The sequence below is a fragment of the Somniosus microcephalus genome, chromosome 17, assembly GCF_052327205.1.
Source record: "Somniosus microcephalus isolate GS21.2 chromosome 17, FLI_Smic_1.0, whole genome shotgun sequence".
NCBI classification, from domain to species: domain Eukaryota; kingdom Metazoa; phylum Chordata; class Chondrichthyes; order Squaliformes; family Somniosidae; genus Somniosus; species Somniosus microcephalus.
The window spans coordinates 39,404,636-39,421,257 of record NC_141003.1 but is presented as its reverse complement, the minus strand read 5'-3'; the positions used below and the strand labels follow the sequence as shown (position 1 = coordinate 39,421,257).

Here is a 16,622-nt window from a genome sequence, read left to right as displayed (position 1 = left end):
TGAGGATAAGGTCAAGTAGGTTTTCCCCTCGTGTTGGCTCTCTCACCACCTGTCGCAGGCCCAGACTGGCAGCTATGCCCTTCAGGACTCGGCCAGCTCAGTCAGTAGTGGTGCTACCGAGCCACTCTTGGTGATGGACATCCTGTGCCCTTGCTACTCTCAGTGCTTCTTCCAAGTGGTGTTCAACATGGAGGAGTACTGATTCATCAGCTGAGGGAGGGCGGTAGGTAGTAATCAGCAGGAGGTTTCCTTGCCCATGCTTGACCTGACGCCATGAGACTTCATGGGGTCCGGAGTCAATGTTGAGGACTCCCAGGGCCACTTCTTCCCGACTCTATACCACTACCTCTGGCGGGTCTGTCCTGCCGGTGGGACAGAATATCCCCAGGGATGGTGATGGAGGAATTTGGGACACTGGCTGAAAGGTATGATTCTGAGAGTATGATTATGTCAGGTTGTTGCATGACTAGTCTGTGGGACAGCTCTCCCAATTTTGGCACAAGTCCCCAGATGTTGGTGAGGAGGACTTTGCAGGGTTGACTGGGCTGGGTGTGCCATTGCCGTGTTCGTAGCCAGTGCCGAGGTCGATACCGGGTGGTTCGTCCGGTTTCATTCTTATTATTGTGTTTCGTAGCAACTGAGTGGCTTGCTAGGCCATTTCAGATGGCAGTTAAGAGTCAACCACATTGCTGTGGGTCTGGAGTCACATAGGCCAGACCGGGTAAGGACGGCAGATTTCCTTCCCTAAAGGACATTAGTGAACCAGATGGGTATTTACGACAATCCGATAGTTTCATGGTTACCATTACTGATACTAGCTTTTTATTCCAGATTTATTTAATTAACTGAATTCAGCTGTCGTGGTGGGATTTGAACTCACATCTCTGTATCATTAGCCCAGGCCTGTAGATTACCATTCCCGTGAACTTGAAAGAAGTACAAGTAAATCGTTGTTTCACCTGGGCGGAGGCAGTGGGCCTTCGGCGTAGCGGTAGCATCCCCGCCGCTGGGCCAGAAGGTGTAGGGTTTCGAACCCCGCTCCAGACAGTCCCGGCAAGTGGAGTCGGAGCTCCAGCTCTAAATTCTGGGTTGACATCCAGCGGAATACTTGCGTCCATGGGTGTGGGTGGCCCCCACCCCCTCGTATGGGTTGTGGGAGCCTGTAAAACCCTCCCGCCATAGGACTAACCACCCTAATGGCTGGTATGTAGATGGTTACGGTCACGGAAGGAGCGTTAATGCGGCCAGAAATCCTTCCACCACTTCATACAGTTCCCCAAAGGGAACAGTGTGAAGACACGTACGACGACGACCTGGGTGGAGTGGGCCCCTGGGAAGGGAGGATGTAAAAGGGCAGGTGTTGCATCTCCTGCGCTTGCATGGGAAGGTGCCATGGGAATGGGTGGGGGTGTTAGGGGTGATTGAAGAGTGGAACAGAGTGCCACAGAGGGAACGGTCCCTTTGGATTGCTGGGATTGGAGTGGAATATATGTTTGGTGGTAGTGGTATCGCACTGGAGACGGTGGAGGATGATCGGTTGAATGTAGAGGCTGGTAGGGTGGAAGGCGAGGACAAGGGGAACCCAATCATGGTCTGGGAGGGAGAGGATGGGGTGAGGGCAGAAGTGCAGGAAATGGGATGGACATGGACGAGGGCCCTGTTAACCATAGTGGAGGGGTATCCTCGGTTGAGTAAAAAGGAAGACATAAAGGAAGCATTGGTGTGGAAGGTGACATCGTCAGAACAGATGCGACGGAGAAACTGGGAGAATGGAATAGAGTCCTTGCAGGAATTGGAGTGGGAGTAAGTGTAATCAAGGTAGCTGTGGGAGTCAGCCCTGCCTTCGATCTAGTTCCTTTTCTCTCCAGTTTTGAAGAAGGGTCAAACCCGAAACGTCAACTCAAATTTCTCTCCACGGATGTTGCCTGACTTGCTGAGTTTTTCCAGCATTTTCTGTTGTTATTTCGGATTTCCAACATCTGCAGTATTTTGCTATCGTACTAGTGTTTGGTTCACTGCCACACCTCTTCTAGGAATGCCTACCTTGAAGAAGTTCTGCTCTTCTCTGCGACGGGATCTCCGTTTGGCTCTTCAACCTTGTTACCATCTCGTCTAGCTTCTAATCTCTTTTACTTCTTTTGGTTCTTTTATTCTTTTGTCCGATCGCAGCCCTGCCTTCGATCTAGTTCCTTTTCTCTCCAGTTTTGAAGAAGGGTCAAACCCGAAACGTCAACTCAATTTCTCTCCACGGATGTTGCCTGACTTGCTGAGTTTTTCCAGCATTTTCTGTTGTTATTTCGGATTTCCAACATCTGCAGTATTTTGCTATCGTACTAGTGTTTGGTTCACTGCCACACCTCTTCTAGGAATGCCTACCTTGAAGAAGTTCTGCTCTTCTCTGCGACGGGATCTCCGTTTGGCTCTTCAACCTTGTTACCATCTCGTCTAGCTTCTAATCTCTTTTACTTCTTTTGGTTCTTTTATTCTTTTGTCCGATCGCAGCCCTGCCTTCGATCTAGTTCCTTTTCTCTCCAGTTTTGAAGAAGGGTCAAACCCGAAACGTCAACTCAAATTTCTCTCCACGGATGTTGCCTGACTTGCTGAGTTTTTCCAGCATTTTCTGTTGTTATTTCGGATTTCCAACATCTGCAGTATTTTGCTATCGTACTAGTGTTTGGTTCACTGCCACACCTCTTCTAGGAATGCCTACCTTGAAGAAGTTCTGCTCTTCTCTGCGACGGGATCTCCGTTTGGCTCTTCAACCTTGTTACCATCTCGTCTAGCTTCTAATCTCTTTTACTTCTTTTGGTTCTTTTATTCTTTTGTCCGATCGCAGCCCTGCCTTCGATCTAGTTCCTTTTCTCTCCAGTTTTGAAGAAGGGTCAAACCCGAAACGTCAACTCAATTTCTCTCCACGGATGTTGCCTGACTTGCTGAGTTTTTCCAGCATTTTCTGTTGTTATTTCGGATTTCCAACATCTGCAGTATTTTGCTATCGTACTAGTGTTTGGTTCACTGCCACACCTCTTCTAGGAATGCCTACCTTGAAGAAGTTCTGCTCTTCTCTGCGACGGGATCTCCGTTTGGCTCTTCAACCTTGTTACCATCTCGTCTAGCTTCTAATCTCTTTTACTTCTTTTGGTTCTTTTATTCTTTTGTCCGATCGCAGCCCTGCCTTCGATCTAGTTCCTTTTCTCTCCAGTTTTGAAGAAGGGTCAAACCCGAAACGTCAACTCAAATTTCTCTCCACGGATGTTGCCTGACTTGCTGAGTTTTTCCAGCATTTTCTGTTGTTATTTCGGATTTCCAACATCTGCAGTATTTTGCTATCGTACTAGTGTTTGGTTCACTGCCACACCTCTTCTAGGAATGCCTACCTTGAAGAAGTTCTGCTCTTCTCTGCGACGGGATCTCCGTTTGGCTCTTCAACCTTGTTACCATCTCGTCTAGCTTCTAATCTCTTTTACTTCTTTTGGTTCTTTTATTCTTTTGTCCGATCGCAGCCCTGCCTTCGATCTAGTTCCTTTTCTCTCCAGTTTTGAAGAAGGGTCAAACCCGAAACGTCAACTCAAATTTCTCTCCACGGATGTTGCCTGACTTGCTGAGTTTTTCCAGCATTTTCTGTTGTTATTTCGGATTTCCAACATCTGCAGTATTTTGCTATCGTACTAGTGTTTGGTTCACTGCCACACCTCTTCTAGGAATGCCTACCTTGAAGAAGTTCTGCTCTTCTCTGCGACGGGATCTCCGTTTGGCTCTTCAACCTTGTTACCATCTCGTCTAGCTTCTAATCTCTTTTACTTCTTTTGGTTCTTTTATTCTTTTGTCCGATCGCAGCCCTGCCTTCGATCTAGTTCCTTTTCTCTCCAGTTTTGAAGAAGGGTCAAACCCGAAACGTCAACTCAAATTTCTCTCCACGGATGTTGCCTGACTTGCTGAGTTTTTCCAGCATTTTCTGTTGTTATTTCGGATTTCCAACATCTGCAGTATTTTGCTATCCCTCAGCTGTGGGAGTCGGTGGGCTTATAGTAGATACTGGTTGACAACCTATCCCCAGAATTCTTTACAACCTACAGGACTCAACGTCAAGTTCAACAATTTCAGATCATAATCACTGCTCCCATTTTTCTGGACAGCAGGTGCTGGTAATGATTCTGCTGTTGCCATTTACAGCTCCTCCAGACGTATCTTTTGTTTCTTTACTTGTCCAATTATCACCCCCTTTTTTGCTTGCACCATCATCCCTTTTGTTATTTAATCCCTCCTGCCTTCCACCCTATCACAGGCCTTCCCTTTTGTTATATCCTCCCCTTCCCCTTTTCCCTGCCTCTGTACCTGCTTAAAAACTATTACATCTGTAACATTTTCCAGTTCTGATGAAAGGTTACAGACCTGAAACGTTAACTCTCTTTCTCTCTCAACAGATCTGCCTGACCTGCTGAGTATTTCCAGCATTTTTTTGTTTTTATTTCAGATTTCCAGTATCCACAGTATTTTGCTTTTGTATCAAAGTATGGTGCTTGCACTCCAGTATCTCACGCACTGACTATTATTCATGATGGAGTCTGGATAAAGAATGCTGGTGGGCTATCTGACTGTGCAGGAAATAACTGCGGAGACAAATCCTGCCCTCACCCAGTGACAATACATGCCCATTTTCAGCAGGGTTTGCTCTAGAGTGTATTGTTAAAAGCCGGTGACTACCTCCGAGCTATCTGGAGAGCTTGCCCTCATTCATACTTCTACAAAAGTAGAGAAAATTATTCAGGAATTCAATTTCTGTTTAGCAGAAATATCTATGATAATTCATAAGTATATTTAGGAGATTGTATTGCAACATGTGGAAAAGATTGCTGGTGCCATGACTGATGGTATTTACTTTCCCCACATCCTCTAATCCAGAACAATGCAGCGTAAATAGGGGATGTACCTAATTATGGTGTGAATGGATTCTGATCCATGGACAAATAATATACCATGTTGCACCATGACCAGAAACATGGCAGAGGGATATGTAGTTTTGCACGTAAATATTCTAATTGACAAGCAATTTAAAGAATGTCAGGATTGAATTTCTTTGTGTGCATAATTTATTTTCATGTATTGTACCACTACTTTAAGGATGATTACTCTCCCATGTGATGTTAAATTAGTACAATAGACCCACTTTTCAAATAGTGAACTAATATGGTGTGATTGTTCTAAATACAGTAGATCATCATAGTAGAGGTATGTCCCTAATCTTTCTCATGATCAGCAAAAATGACCAGCACTGGAACCAGCAGCTTACAGCTATTTGCAGAGAAATTTTGTGTAACCATTCCTGTAGTGGTTGCAAAGGCTGTCAAGATCAGTTTGTTGAAACGTTTGTGCAAATGTGCAAAAGCAATTCAGCAATTTTTCACTAAATGCTTGCAACTTTTATATTAATAAAGGCATATAAAATAACTGTCCTTGTAATTTTATTCAAAGGATGACAATCCACGCCGCGATCAGTCAGCCCGCGATCCACTGCCAATTGAACTGTTTATTGATAATCTAATCGTGCGCAGAAGTGATGATGGAACGTTTTGCATTGGAGGTGAGGAGTTGCTTAGTTTACTGTTGCAGACATTGGGAGATAAAAAGAAAGGTTGGAAAGATAGTTTTGTGGTGTGATTCGTGCAAATATGCTTTAATTTTTGCTGATGAAACCCTGTTGAGAGTACACATCCTCAGCTTGGCGAGAGTGAATTCTATTATAAGCCCCATGAACCCATAGGTATTTTACTTGGAGTATTTTAAGGCAATAGGATGTTATAATCATTTTTGAAGCTTATTTGATGTGATTGTTTTTTGAGGATGTAGTGTGATTAAAATATTTGCTAACTTTTTAACTCATTTACATCGGCGCTCCCCTGTCATCCCTGCATCACATGCTTGGACTAGCAATCTGAGGGTAACATGCAAATTTCTAATAGTACATCAAAAACTATTTCCTGAAATGTATAACTGCATGTTCAGGGCCACAGTAACCAATAAAGCATCTCTTATTATTTGTAAGAAATCTGCAGAGTCATGTAATATTTATTTTTGATCCTTTGTAAAACCTCCATACAAGTAAGAAATCTTTTCATCCCACCTAGATACAAGAAAGAATCACTTAGAAATCTCGAAGAAAATCTTGACAGTGCAAAACATCTCTAAGTTCAGAGGCTTAAACTTGGCTCCTATTTTTACTTTGCATTTTCTAATGTATGGCATTCCCAAGGGGAAGCATTTTTTCAGCTCACATAGAAAGGTACTGGCACATCAAAGCTCCCAAGTCTCTTGACCTTTCAAGCCTTTGCTGCCATCAATCTGAAACTGTTGTCCCAAAAGATTACTCTGCTGTTGATTTATTTTTTTATCAGCTTGGTTAATGAACATCGCCCTTTAGAAGTTACCCTGCCACAAGAACAGAGTTGTCCTTTTCCCTTGTCCGAATATCCTACCCAAATCAGAGTCCAAGTTCCATTTGTCCCAGGCATTCAGAGCTCTCCTATTTTACCCAGTATCTCAACAGTCTGAAAAAAATTCAATTTCCATAATGTTCAAGTATTTGGAGTGAAGACATTGAACATCTTGGTCTCGAAACACTACAGTGAATATCATGACAGACTGGACACTACAGGAAACTTTGGTTTATCCGGAGGTTGTATGTCTGGAAACCTCGATCTAACAGCAGAAATCAGCAGCCGTTTTGGTTAGGTTTTTTTTCTTCTAGCATTTTTTTTTAAAAACAGTCAGGCTCTGGAAAGCGCCTCTGTAGCTTAGCAACAGCTTCAGAGACGCTTCCAAGGTACGGGCCAAGTGTTTACAAGCTGTTGCTAAGCAACAGTGTTTGTTGTCAGATACGGAGATGAAAACCTCCATATCCTTCAACATTAGCGCTGGTCTATCCAGAAGTTTTGATAGATCGGCAGCAGCTCGGTCCCGTCGGTGCCGGATATCGCAAAGTTTCCTGTACTACTGGTCACATCAGGTGTCAGTCTACAATTGTAATGGTCTGGCCACTGGCTGATTACGTTAGATCCAAGCATACTCTGGATTCTGACAATTTATTTTCAACCAGGTTCTCTGTGGAAAGAGGGAAGAGTGGAGTTTGATTCAGATCAGGCTGGTTTTGTATGTCATCTAATATCTAGTTCAAGAGTAGAATAACAAAAGATGTGGTGGGTGTTGTCCTTTCACCTCAGAGATGTAGGTTGAATTTACCACAGAGTGTTGAGATGAGAGTCTTTTTTCTAAAGCTGTAAGGCCCCTATGTGAAAGGCGTTTGAGCTGCAATTCAATTCCTAGTAAGTGGAGGTTTGCCATATAAAACTGCTCATAAATCAGTAAGATTTGGCATACTCACTAAAAAAGGCTATGCAAATGATTGGTGTGAGAAATTAAATAAATTCATACTATATAGTTAAGAGTGCACTTCTGATAAGGTTAAGGCACTTAATTGGGATAGAATAGATGGTGCACTATTCTACAACTGCTGTTAGTATGTCTAATCTTGAAGCCACAACAAAGGTTAAGAATTTTTGCTGGGTGGCAGAGATCATAGTCGGACTCTTTCTATGCTCTCAAGACAGGTTCCAACAACTTTAGTTGGAAATAGTAGTGGGGAAGCTTTTAGAAACAGTAATCAGGGACAAAATTAACAGTCACTTGGACAAGTGTAGATTAATTAAGGAAAGCCAGCATGGATATGTTAAAGGCAAATCATGTTTAACTAACTTGATTGAGTTCTTTGATGAGGTAACAGAGGATTGATGAGGGTAATGCAGTTGACGTCGTGTACATGGATTTCCAAAAGGCATTCGACAAAGTGTCACATAATAGGCTTGCCAGCAAAGTTGAAGCCCATGGAATAAAAGGGACAGTGGCAGCATGGATATGAAATTGGCGTACAGGGCACAATTTCAAAATTTGCAGATGACACAAAACTTGGAAGTATAGTGAACAGTGAGGAAGAGAGTGATAGACTTCAGGAAGACATAAACAGGCTGGTGAAATGGGCGGACACGTGGTAGATGAAATTTAACACAGAAAAGTGTGAAGTGATACATTTTGGTAGAAAGAATGAGGAGAGGACATATAAACTGTGGTACAATCCTGAAGGGGGTGCACGAACAGAGACACATGGGGGTATGTGTGCACAAATCATTGAAGGTGGCAGGGCAGGTTGAGAAAGCAGTTTAAAAGGCTTACGGGATCCTGGGCTTCATGAATAGAGGGATAGAGTACAAAATTGTGGAAATTATGATGAACCTATATAAAACACTGGTTTGGCCCCAATTGGAGCACTGTGTCGAATTCTGGGCACCACACTTTAGGAAGTATGTGAAGGCCTTAGAGAGGGTGCAGAAATGATTTACGAGAATGATTCCAGGAATGAGGGACTTCAGTTATGTTGATAGACTGGAGAAGCTGGGGTTGCTCTCCTTGGAGCAGAGGAGATTGAGAGGAGGTTTGATAGAGGTGTTCAAAATCATGAGGGGTCTGGACAGAGTAGATAGAGGGAAACTGTTCCCATTGGCAGAAGGGTCGAGAACCAGGGGACACAGATTTAAGGTGATTGCCAAAAGAACCAAAGGCGACGTAAGAAAAAACTTTTTTACGCAGCAAGTGGTTAAGATCTGGAATGCACTGCCTGAAAGGGTGATGGCGGCAGATTCAATCACCGCTTTCAAAAGGGAGTTGGATAAGTACCTGAAGGAAAGAAATTTGCAGGGTTACTGGGAAAGGGCGGGGGAGTGGGACTAGCTGAAGTGCTCTTGCAGAGAGCCTCGACGGGCCGAATAGCCGCCTTCCGTGCTGTAACCATTCTATTCTATGAATTATTGACTGTATTTTGAACAAATGCATGCAAAGATCAAGAGTTCATAGACAAGAAAAACTATCTAAATCTTTGCCTCTGTATTTGCCGTGGTTTGTTTTAGATTTATATGGAATATAGAGTTTCTTGTGGTGGCGTCCCAGTTAAGATCTTGTAAAGGATTCATCGTTGCCTGCAGATTTGCAAAAGATCAGCTCTAGCATGGAGGCCAACCTCATTCAGATCAATAGTCTTAATAACTTGGAACTGTACGGTGTTCGGGATGACAAAGCAGCCTGCGGATAAATGCTACGATAAGTCTACCAGCCCGTGGAAATACATTTTTAAAACACAGATGTTGCTGTCTGCAATTAGCCTTATGCTTTGTTTTAATTCTAATTTGACAATCAGGATTCCCAGTTAACTTCAAATGTTCAATTCTGAGAAGTTGAGATGCTGATTGTTTTTAATTGAAACGGTTTAATTGAATTGAGCTTGGAATCATTATGGAAGATAGGTGAGTGGGTAACTTCATTGCATGAATTTTTTTGGCAACTTTATTGACTTGGTCTCGGCAGTGCTGAAGATAAGGTATTGTTTGTCAACCCACTGGCCACATTCAGAGATTCATTCTCTCCTTGTTTTTTCAAATGGGGAGTTAAACATTTTGTGGTGATCCTTTTTATTGTATTTCTGTTGCATACAGCTTTCAAGGTTAATAACATTTTGTAACTGATCTTGTTTTACTATTAATCTATGATTAATTGACTAAGCTTTTAGCCTATTTACTTTAAACAAATAGATCTGTCCTGAAAAATAAACATTAGCACTGCAAAGCAAGTAAACTTGACATCAACCCGAGTCTTAACAGACCTTTCACTTTATCATGGTGACCTCCAAACATGACTGTGCTGTACACAGAGTGTGAAAGCATCTGACAAAAAACGGTGACAGAAAAATAAATTGCCATTTGCAGCAAAATTCAAATGACAAAATTTCCCCAGGAATCTCGATTAAATTGTGTTGAGATTTTTGAGTTGAACCCTTGAATTCCCAGTCTGCCTCCCAAGTATTTAGTTCAAGTTTTATTTATGGTTGGAACATTTATTGTGGATGTAGTACTAGTCTGAATCCTTAAATCTGGCTAAATTGATACTGCTCGTCTGTCGATGATGGTAATGGCTGGTCCATATTTCATTTCACTGAAAGGTCACAGATTTTATTGTATGTTTCACGGTTAATAATTTGTGTGTATATTTTGCATTTTTGATCTGGATTGAGACTTGTTCATTGTAAAGTTAATGGGTTGTAGGAATAGTGATTTAATGCCTTACTTGCTTTCTAATAGATTGTCAGCTCCTGTTTATATTGGGTCTGGATGATTTCTTGTTTACATGTGTTTCTCTCATCCAGGTGCCCAGCTATCTAGTCAGAACCCAGCAAACAGTGAATCCACAAAACAAACAGTATTATCATGCTTAAAATGTGATGAATCAAAGGAAGTCCAATATGTAGCACAGTCCACTCAAACAGTTCCCAAGAAGCCATGCCCACCTGGGCAGTCAGATCTTGGAGTCATCAAGTCAGCTACTGGATATTCAGTTAATAGGGAACAGGTAAGGACTAATGAGAAGTACAAAAAAATCTTCTCTGTTCCAGAACAATGTTTCTGCTTCATTTGCAAAACCTGGTTGAAGAAGGTACAGTGCATTATTACAACAATAACTTGCATTTATATAGCAACTTTAACGTAGTAAAACATCCCAAGACGCTTCACGGGAGCATTATCAAACAAAATTTGACACAGAGTCACATCATGAGATATGAGGATAAGCAACCAAAACCTTGGTCAAAGAGGTAAGTGTTAAGAAGTGTCTTAAAAGGAGGACGGAGAGGTTTAGGGAGGGAATTCCAGAGCTTGGAGCACAGGCAGCTGGATGCACACCGTCTGTGGTGGAGCGATAAAAATCGGGGATGCACAAGAGGCCAGAATTGAAGGGGTGCAGAGATCTTGGAGGGTTGTATATTTGAGTTTGGAAACACAGGATTCACGGGCACACACAAACAGATTTTAAACATGCTACATTGTAAGCATTTGTATTTTATACATCATAAGGGTAACAGCCAAGTAGACTAAAGATGAAGGTATTGTGATCTTCGAAATCATAGAACCTTATAGCTTAGAAGGAGGCCATTCGGCCTGTCGTGCATGTGCCGGCTCTTTGAAAGACCTGTCAATTTAGTCCCACACCCCAGCTTTTTCCCCATAACCCTGCAAATTGGTCCTCTTTAAGTACATGAAATCTGCTTCCACCACACTTTCAGGTAGTGCATTCCAGATCTTAACAACCCTGAGTGGGGGGAAAAAACCTCCTAATTTCCCCTCCAGTTTTTTTGCCAATTATTTTAAATTTGTGACCTCTGGTTAACAACCCACTTACCAGAGTTTCTCCCTACTTGCTCTATCAAAATGCCTCATAATTATGAATACCTGTTATGTCTCCCCTTAACCTTCTTTGCCCTAAGGAAACCAATCCCAGCTTCTCCAATCTGTCCACATAACTGAAGTCCCTCATCCCTGGTATCGGACAGGTAAGTTTCCTTTGTATCCTCTCCAAGGCCTTGATATCCTTCCTAAAGTGTCATGCCCAGAATTGTATGCCAGCTGAGGCTTAACCAGTGATTTGTAAAGGTTTAGCATGACTTCCTTGTTTTTGTATTCAATGCCTCTGTTTACAAAGCCAAGTATCCCATATGCTTTCTTCACCACCTTATCAACTTGCCCTGCCACCTTCAAAGATTTGTGATATAGCACCCCCAGGTCCCTTTGCTCTTGCACCCTCTCAAAATAGTACCATTTAGCGTATACTGCCTATCCATGTTGTTCCTCCCAAAGTGCATCACTTCATAACTTACCCACATTGCCATGTGTCTGCCCATTTCACCAATCTGTCTATGTCCTCCTGAAGTCTGCTACTATCCTCTTCGCTATTTACTGCGTTACCAAGTTTTGTATCATCTGCAAACTTCAAAGCTGTAATCCCTATACGCCAGTCCATGTAATTTATTACAAGAAAAGCAATGGTCCTAATACCACTCCCTGGGGAACATCACTGCATACTTATCTAGAGTCAGCTTTTCCAAATGAGAATTAATTTTGTCCTTGACAATGATCTCTAGTAGTTTTCCCACCACTGACGTTAGACTGACTGGCCTGTAGTTAGCAGGCTTATCTCCCCTTTTTTGAATCAGGGTGGAATATTTGCAATCTTTCAATCCTTTGGCACTGCTCCCATATTCAAGGAGGATTGAAAGATTGTGGTCAGAGCTTCTGCTATCTCCACCCTTGCTTCCCTCAGCAACCAAGGATGCATCCCATTTGGACTGGGTGGCTTGTTAACTTTGAGTGATGCCAACCTTGATAGTTTGGTAACAATCAATTATGTAAATTGTGCAACTAATTAGCTATAAACCTGGGCACCTTGTTTTACATATGAGATGTGAATGTAGCTTTTAAGCTCTTCCCATGTGGAGTTTCAGCAAGGGAATGAAATTAAAGGAAACTTTGTGGCATGATTGTCTCTTCTGTCAGTGAAAACCAACTGACAACTCAGTAAAAAAAAAACTTAATTAAAAAAAAAAGCACTTTTAAACAAATTCTGTCGCTGGAAATTTTTTGGGGGCTTTCTTCTGCTTAACTGCCACAACTTCGGCGGAAACCCCAGATAGACACACAAATGAGGTTTCTACCGATCTTCCGTGTATTTTTTTTTACAAAATCTGTATACTTAGAACTTTTAACTCATCTATATGAAGTAAATGTCACCCTAATAATTTAATCAAAGAATTTAAACTGCTGAACATGCCTGGCAGATACCATTTTGCCAGGGAGGATCGGGGGGCCATTTTATGCATTAAAGAACTACTTTGGCAGAGAGATAGGAGAAGTTAATCTGGTGGGCAAGACAATTTAAATACAGAGAAAAATCTCATTATTACACTATGGCTTGGAGTGGGTAGGATGGAGGTTAACAGCTCCAATTCTCCACACAAAGGGTTTTCAATCTCGGTGCAGTGATTGGGATAGAAGCTGAGCAGATGCTGAGTGCTTCCCATAGGTAGAGGTAGATGAACAGTCACCTGGGCTATTCTTGCATACTCTTAATGGCTAAGTATAGAGCACTATTGGAGACCAGGAAAAGGCTGAAAGGTGGATGTAAACAGAAGGACAATGATTTTTTTTTTAAGAGATTGATTTGATTCATTAAGCCAAATGGATGCGAGTTGATCAAGCAAGCAGACATTGGTGGATCTGCACCTCCCTGCATCTAGATAAATAAAAAAAAAGCTTCCAAATTAGCAATCAAATTTATATTACACTTTCACTGTAGCTACGGTTGGAAAAAAAATCAAACTTTGAAAATTCTTCAAGCTTCTGTGTAGTTAACAAGTTGAGTTAAACAGCAGGAATATGTACATTGTTGAAAAGCTTTTTTTCTTATTAAAGCAGTTATTCACCACTGCTTGCAATCCACCCATATCTACACAAGTACAATACTCACTTTACAAAAGTACCCTTTCATATTTTTCAAAGATTACAATTTACTGTCTTCAAACATTCTTTCTTCAATAAACACCTAAACGATGACCCTTTTCAGCACATAATAGAAAATTAATAAAATAAACCCAAGTTTTTCCAGTAATTTGAAAAATTCAAAAACCATCAAGCTGGCTCTTTCAACAGATTGTGTAGTCTACACAGTCATTGACTTTACTCTAGGTATGGCTGCGACCCATGCAGGTTCCTATGAGTGGAGGGAAGTTGAGGATGAGAACAAATTCAGCCAGGTGGAGGAGGATGCTAGTAGATGGGGTGCTGTTTAAGGAAGAAGCAGAGGTGTAGAGTGACTGCGTGTCCATGGTGAAGTCTTTATTCCTTTCCAATTTGGAACTGGACCTACTCTTCTTGGCTTTCTAATGCCTTTTCACTGCTTGACCAAGATATTTGTATAACATCCAAGACTTTTTCCATATCTTTCAATCTTTAGATATATTTGTTCATAGGCTAGTAGACCTACTTGTTTATGTAAATTGCTGGCATACCTGACTTGACCTTTTTGTTCTTGTTTTCTTTAGTACTATAAAGTGGCTCACTTACAAAGAATCTTCTGACAAAGAATCCATGGCCAAATATTAACTTACCATTTCCCATTTTCGGATACCCGTTGATCTGTGTATTTGCAACATTTTTTTCTATTTTTTTCAGATGTAAAGCTTTTTCAGCTTTGTATTTCCAAGATCACATCGTATTCATTGAGTGGTAACAATATTGGATTTTTTTTTTAACCGGGCACAAATGGTCTACATTGTGTAGCATGTAGTGAACATATTTATACTACAAGTTGGAGTTTGATCACTTTTTACTGATTTTACCAGAAGATACCCTGAATAACAATTGTGTTGAATTAAACCAGTCATTTCCTGAATGGCAATGTTGCAAAACATTTTTTTGGTCAGGTAATATGAAAGTAGCATCTTGTATAACCTATAATGTTCCCAAAAGTAAATACTAGCTGATCATGTTACCCTTCACCCATTAGGTAGTTAACAAGGATGGCTATATATATTTTATATATGCTGTAGTTCCTGATATTTAGGTACATGTTCAAACTGGGCACAGTGACACTTTGCTTTGGAACTCCAATGAACCGCGATGATTATTGGGATGCAGGTTCACTCCCAATCTTAGCTGTGTTTCTGAGGATATGCTAAATGAAAGTCGCCACCAGGCAACATTCACATGCTTTCTATTGCCCTATGCCAGGGCAACATTGGCTGGTCATTTACTCACCCTGACCTCTGGAAATGTATTGACAGGGCAGACGAAAAACTGAGAAAAGGGAGAATTATTAGCGAGCAGCCTACTGTTAAAGAAAAATACAGTAGTGGTGTATTAATTTTCTCTTTGTTTTTTGTAGTTACTTTTGGAAGAAAATGAATGTCTAAAACAGGAGCTGGCCAAAGCTAAAATGGCTCTTGCTGAGGCCCAAATGGAAAAAGACAGCTTGATACATCAAATCAAGAGGGTTAACTTTGAACTCCAGTCATAGCCAAACACATCTAGCTTTGAAGACTGCAGTGAAGCAGGAGGAGTTTCTTGAACCTGGGACATAGGTATCACCAGCTGCTTATTGGTTTAAAAAAATGCTAATTATCTTGATGACAATATGGTTTTCTTCCCGAGCATTGAACAAACTCTATGTAGAGAAACTTAATTTGTCTGCTGCAGACAGATATTTTTGAATGTGAAGAATAAACATTAGATCTTTGTTTGATCTACTTCAAGCAGTAAATGCAACTGAGAAATGATTGTTGAGCTCAATCAGTTTTGCACCATATATTGATGGTGCTGATTTTCACTTCAATCTAGAATGAATTGTCGAAAAAGGGACTTGAAATAAGGTTTGAAATAAAATATTGTGGGAAAGCAATTTCTTTCATACAACTGAGCTGTGTTTTGGTATGCCATCAAGAATTGCATTAAAAAAAAAAAAAATCTATTCCAGAGGAAGTCTCTTTTTTTAAGGAGTCTGAATTTGCACTGTAATTAACTTGATCATGTATCTAACACAGTTTTTCTGTGTAAAATCTATGATATAGAATATGTACAGTATAACATTTTGAAGTATGTATGTGCTTTATGTAATATGGCAGACACCACTGTTGCTCGACTTGGTGTTGAGTGCAAGATCCATCTGTATAGTTGACTACCAATAAGAACGGACTGAAGATAAAATGATGCACATCTTATGCAATCAACCTTTGTACAGGATCATAACATTCTTCCATAAATAATTGTATTAAAGATTGTATACTAAATAAACATCAAAGCACAGTAAAACAATTTCAGAATATATTTCTTACCATTTAAATGAAGTTGATTTCTTGTCATTTTTTAATTTTAGTTTTTCTTTCATGGGGAGATTAAATGAACATCATTTCTTGTTTATTTTCCCTCATTGTCATTGGTTCATCCATACTACAAACCATTTTCCTTCACTCCTCTTGAATTGCAGCGAAGAAATGTACAGGAGCACCATGGGTTCACTCACTCTGATTTTCCTTCACTTTGGAACAGCATCCCACCTGTGCTTATATACTTCTAACGTCCTCTCCTGTTCTCAAGACACTGACTCATGCTGGTGCACGATTAAATTTTTATCGGTATCTCTCTGAAGTGGCCTTCTTTATGTGTGAGCCTAGACAAGAAGTGTTGGCAGACTATACGAAGGGAGAGGGACTTTAATCACAGTCAAGCTCAATCCTGTCCTCACCTAAAGTTTGTGCTGTCAGCAGGGGTCTTCAGAGAACATTGAGAAATTGGAACTTCATTTTAATTTCTCCCCCTCTTGCCTGTGGATGCTGAGGCCAAGTATAGTGCTCTTACCACTGCTAACTCCACACAGTGAAAATGGAATTTAGGACCTTCCTAGTTTGTATGGCTTGGTACCACACCAGGCAGTATATTTTAACCACAAATCCAACTTGGGAAGCCTTGCTCACTTTTTTCCACACATGAACTCCCTTTATACCTAACTGGAAGAAAACCACTCTGTGGCATGGTGCCATTACTGCACACAGCAGTGGGCTCTGGCCCACTTACTCATTGCCATATTATGTATATAATTTAGAGCTATATAATCATTCTGATGTACTGAATATGGATCATAAAACAAGACTAACTGGATTAATCTCCCATGTGCTCATAAATCCAATCTGTTTCGTAGTTAAA

At 41.0% G+C, this 16,622-nt stretch overlaps 1 protein-coding gene across 5 annotated transcripts in view; it reads left to right on the top strand.

Annotated features, from left to right (window-relative positions):
- The window catches only part of bltp3b (bridge-like lipid transfer protein family member 3B), a 145,368-nt gene extending 129,634 nt beyond the window's left edge, over positions 1-15,734 (top strand). For 4 of the 5 annotated variants that reach the window (XM_086010216.1, XM_086010212.1, XM_086010213.1 and 1 more), the window contains 3 exons: positions 5,473-5,581; positions 10,244-10,446; positions 14,809-15,734. In XM_086010216.1, the coding sequence (XP_085866342.1) occupies positions 5,473-5,581; positions 10,244-10,446; positions 14,809-14,940 (444 nt within the window). In that variant the 3' untranslated portion in view covers positions 14,941-15,734. The remainder of the gene's footprint in view (positions 1-5,472; positions 5,582-10,243; positions 10,447-14,808) is intronic. The other variant, XM_086010215.1, reaches the window with a different exon arrangement.
- The last annotated feature ends 888 nt before the right edge of the window (positions 15,735-16,622 follow it).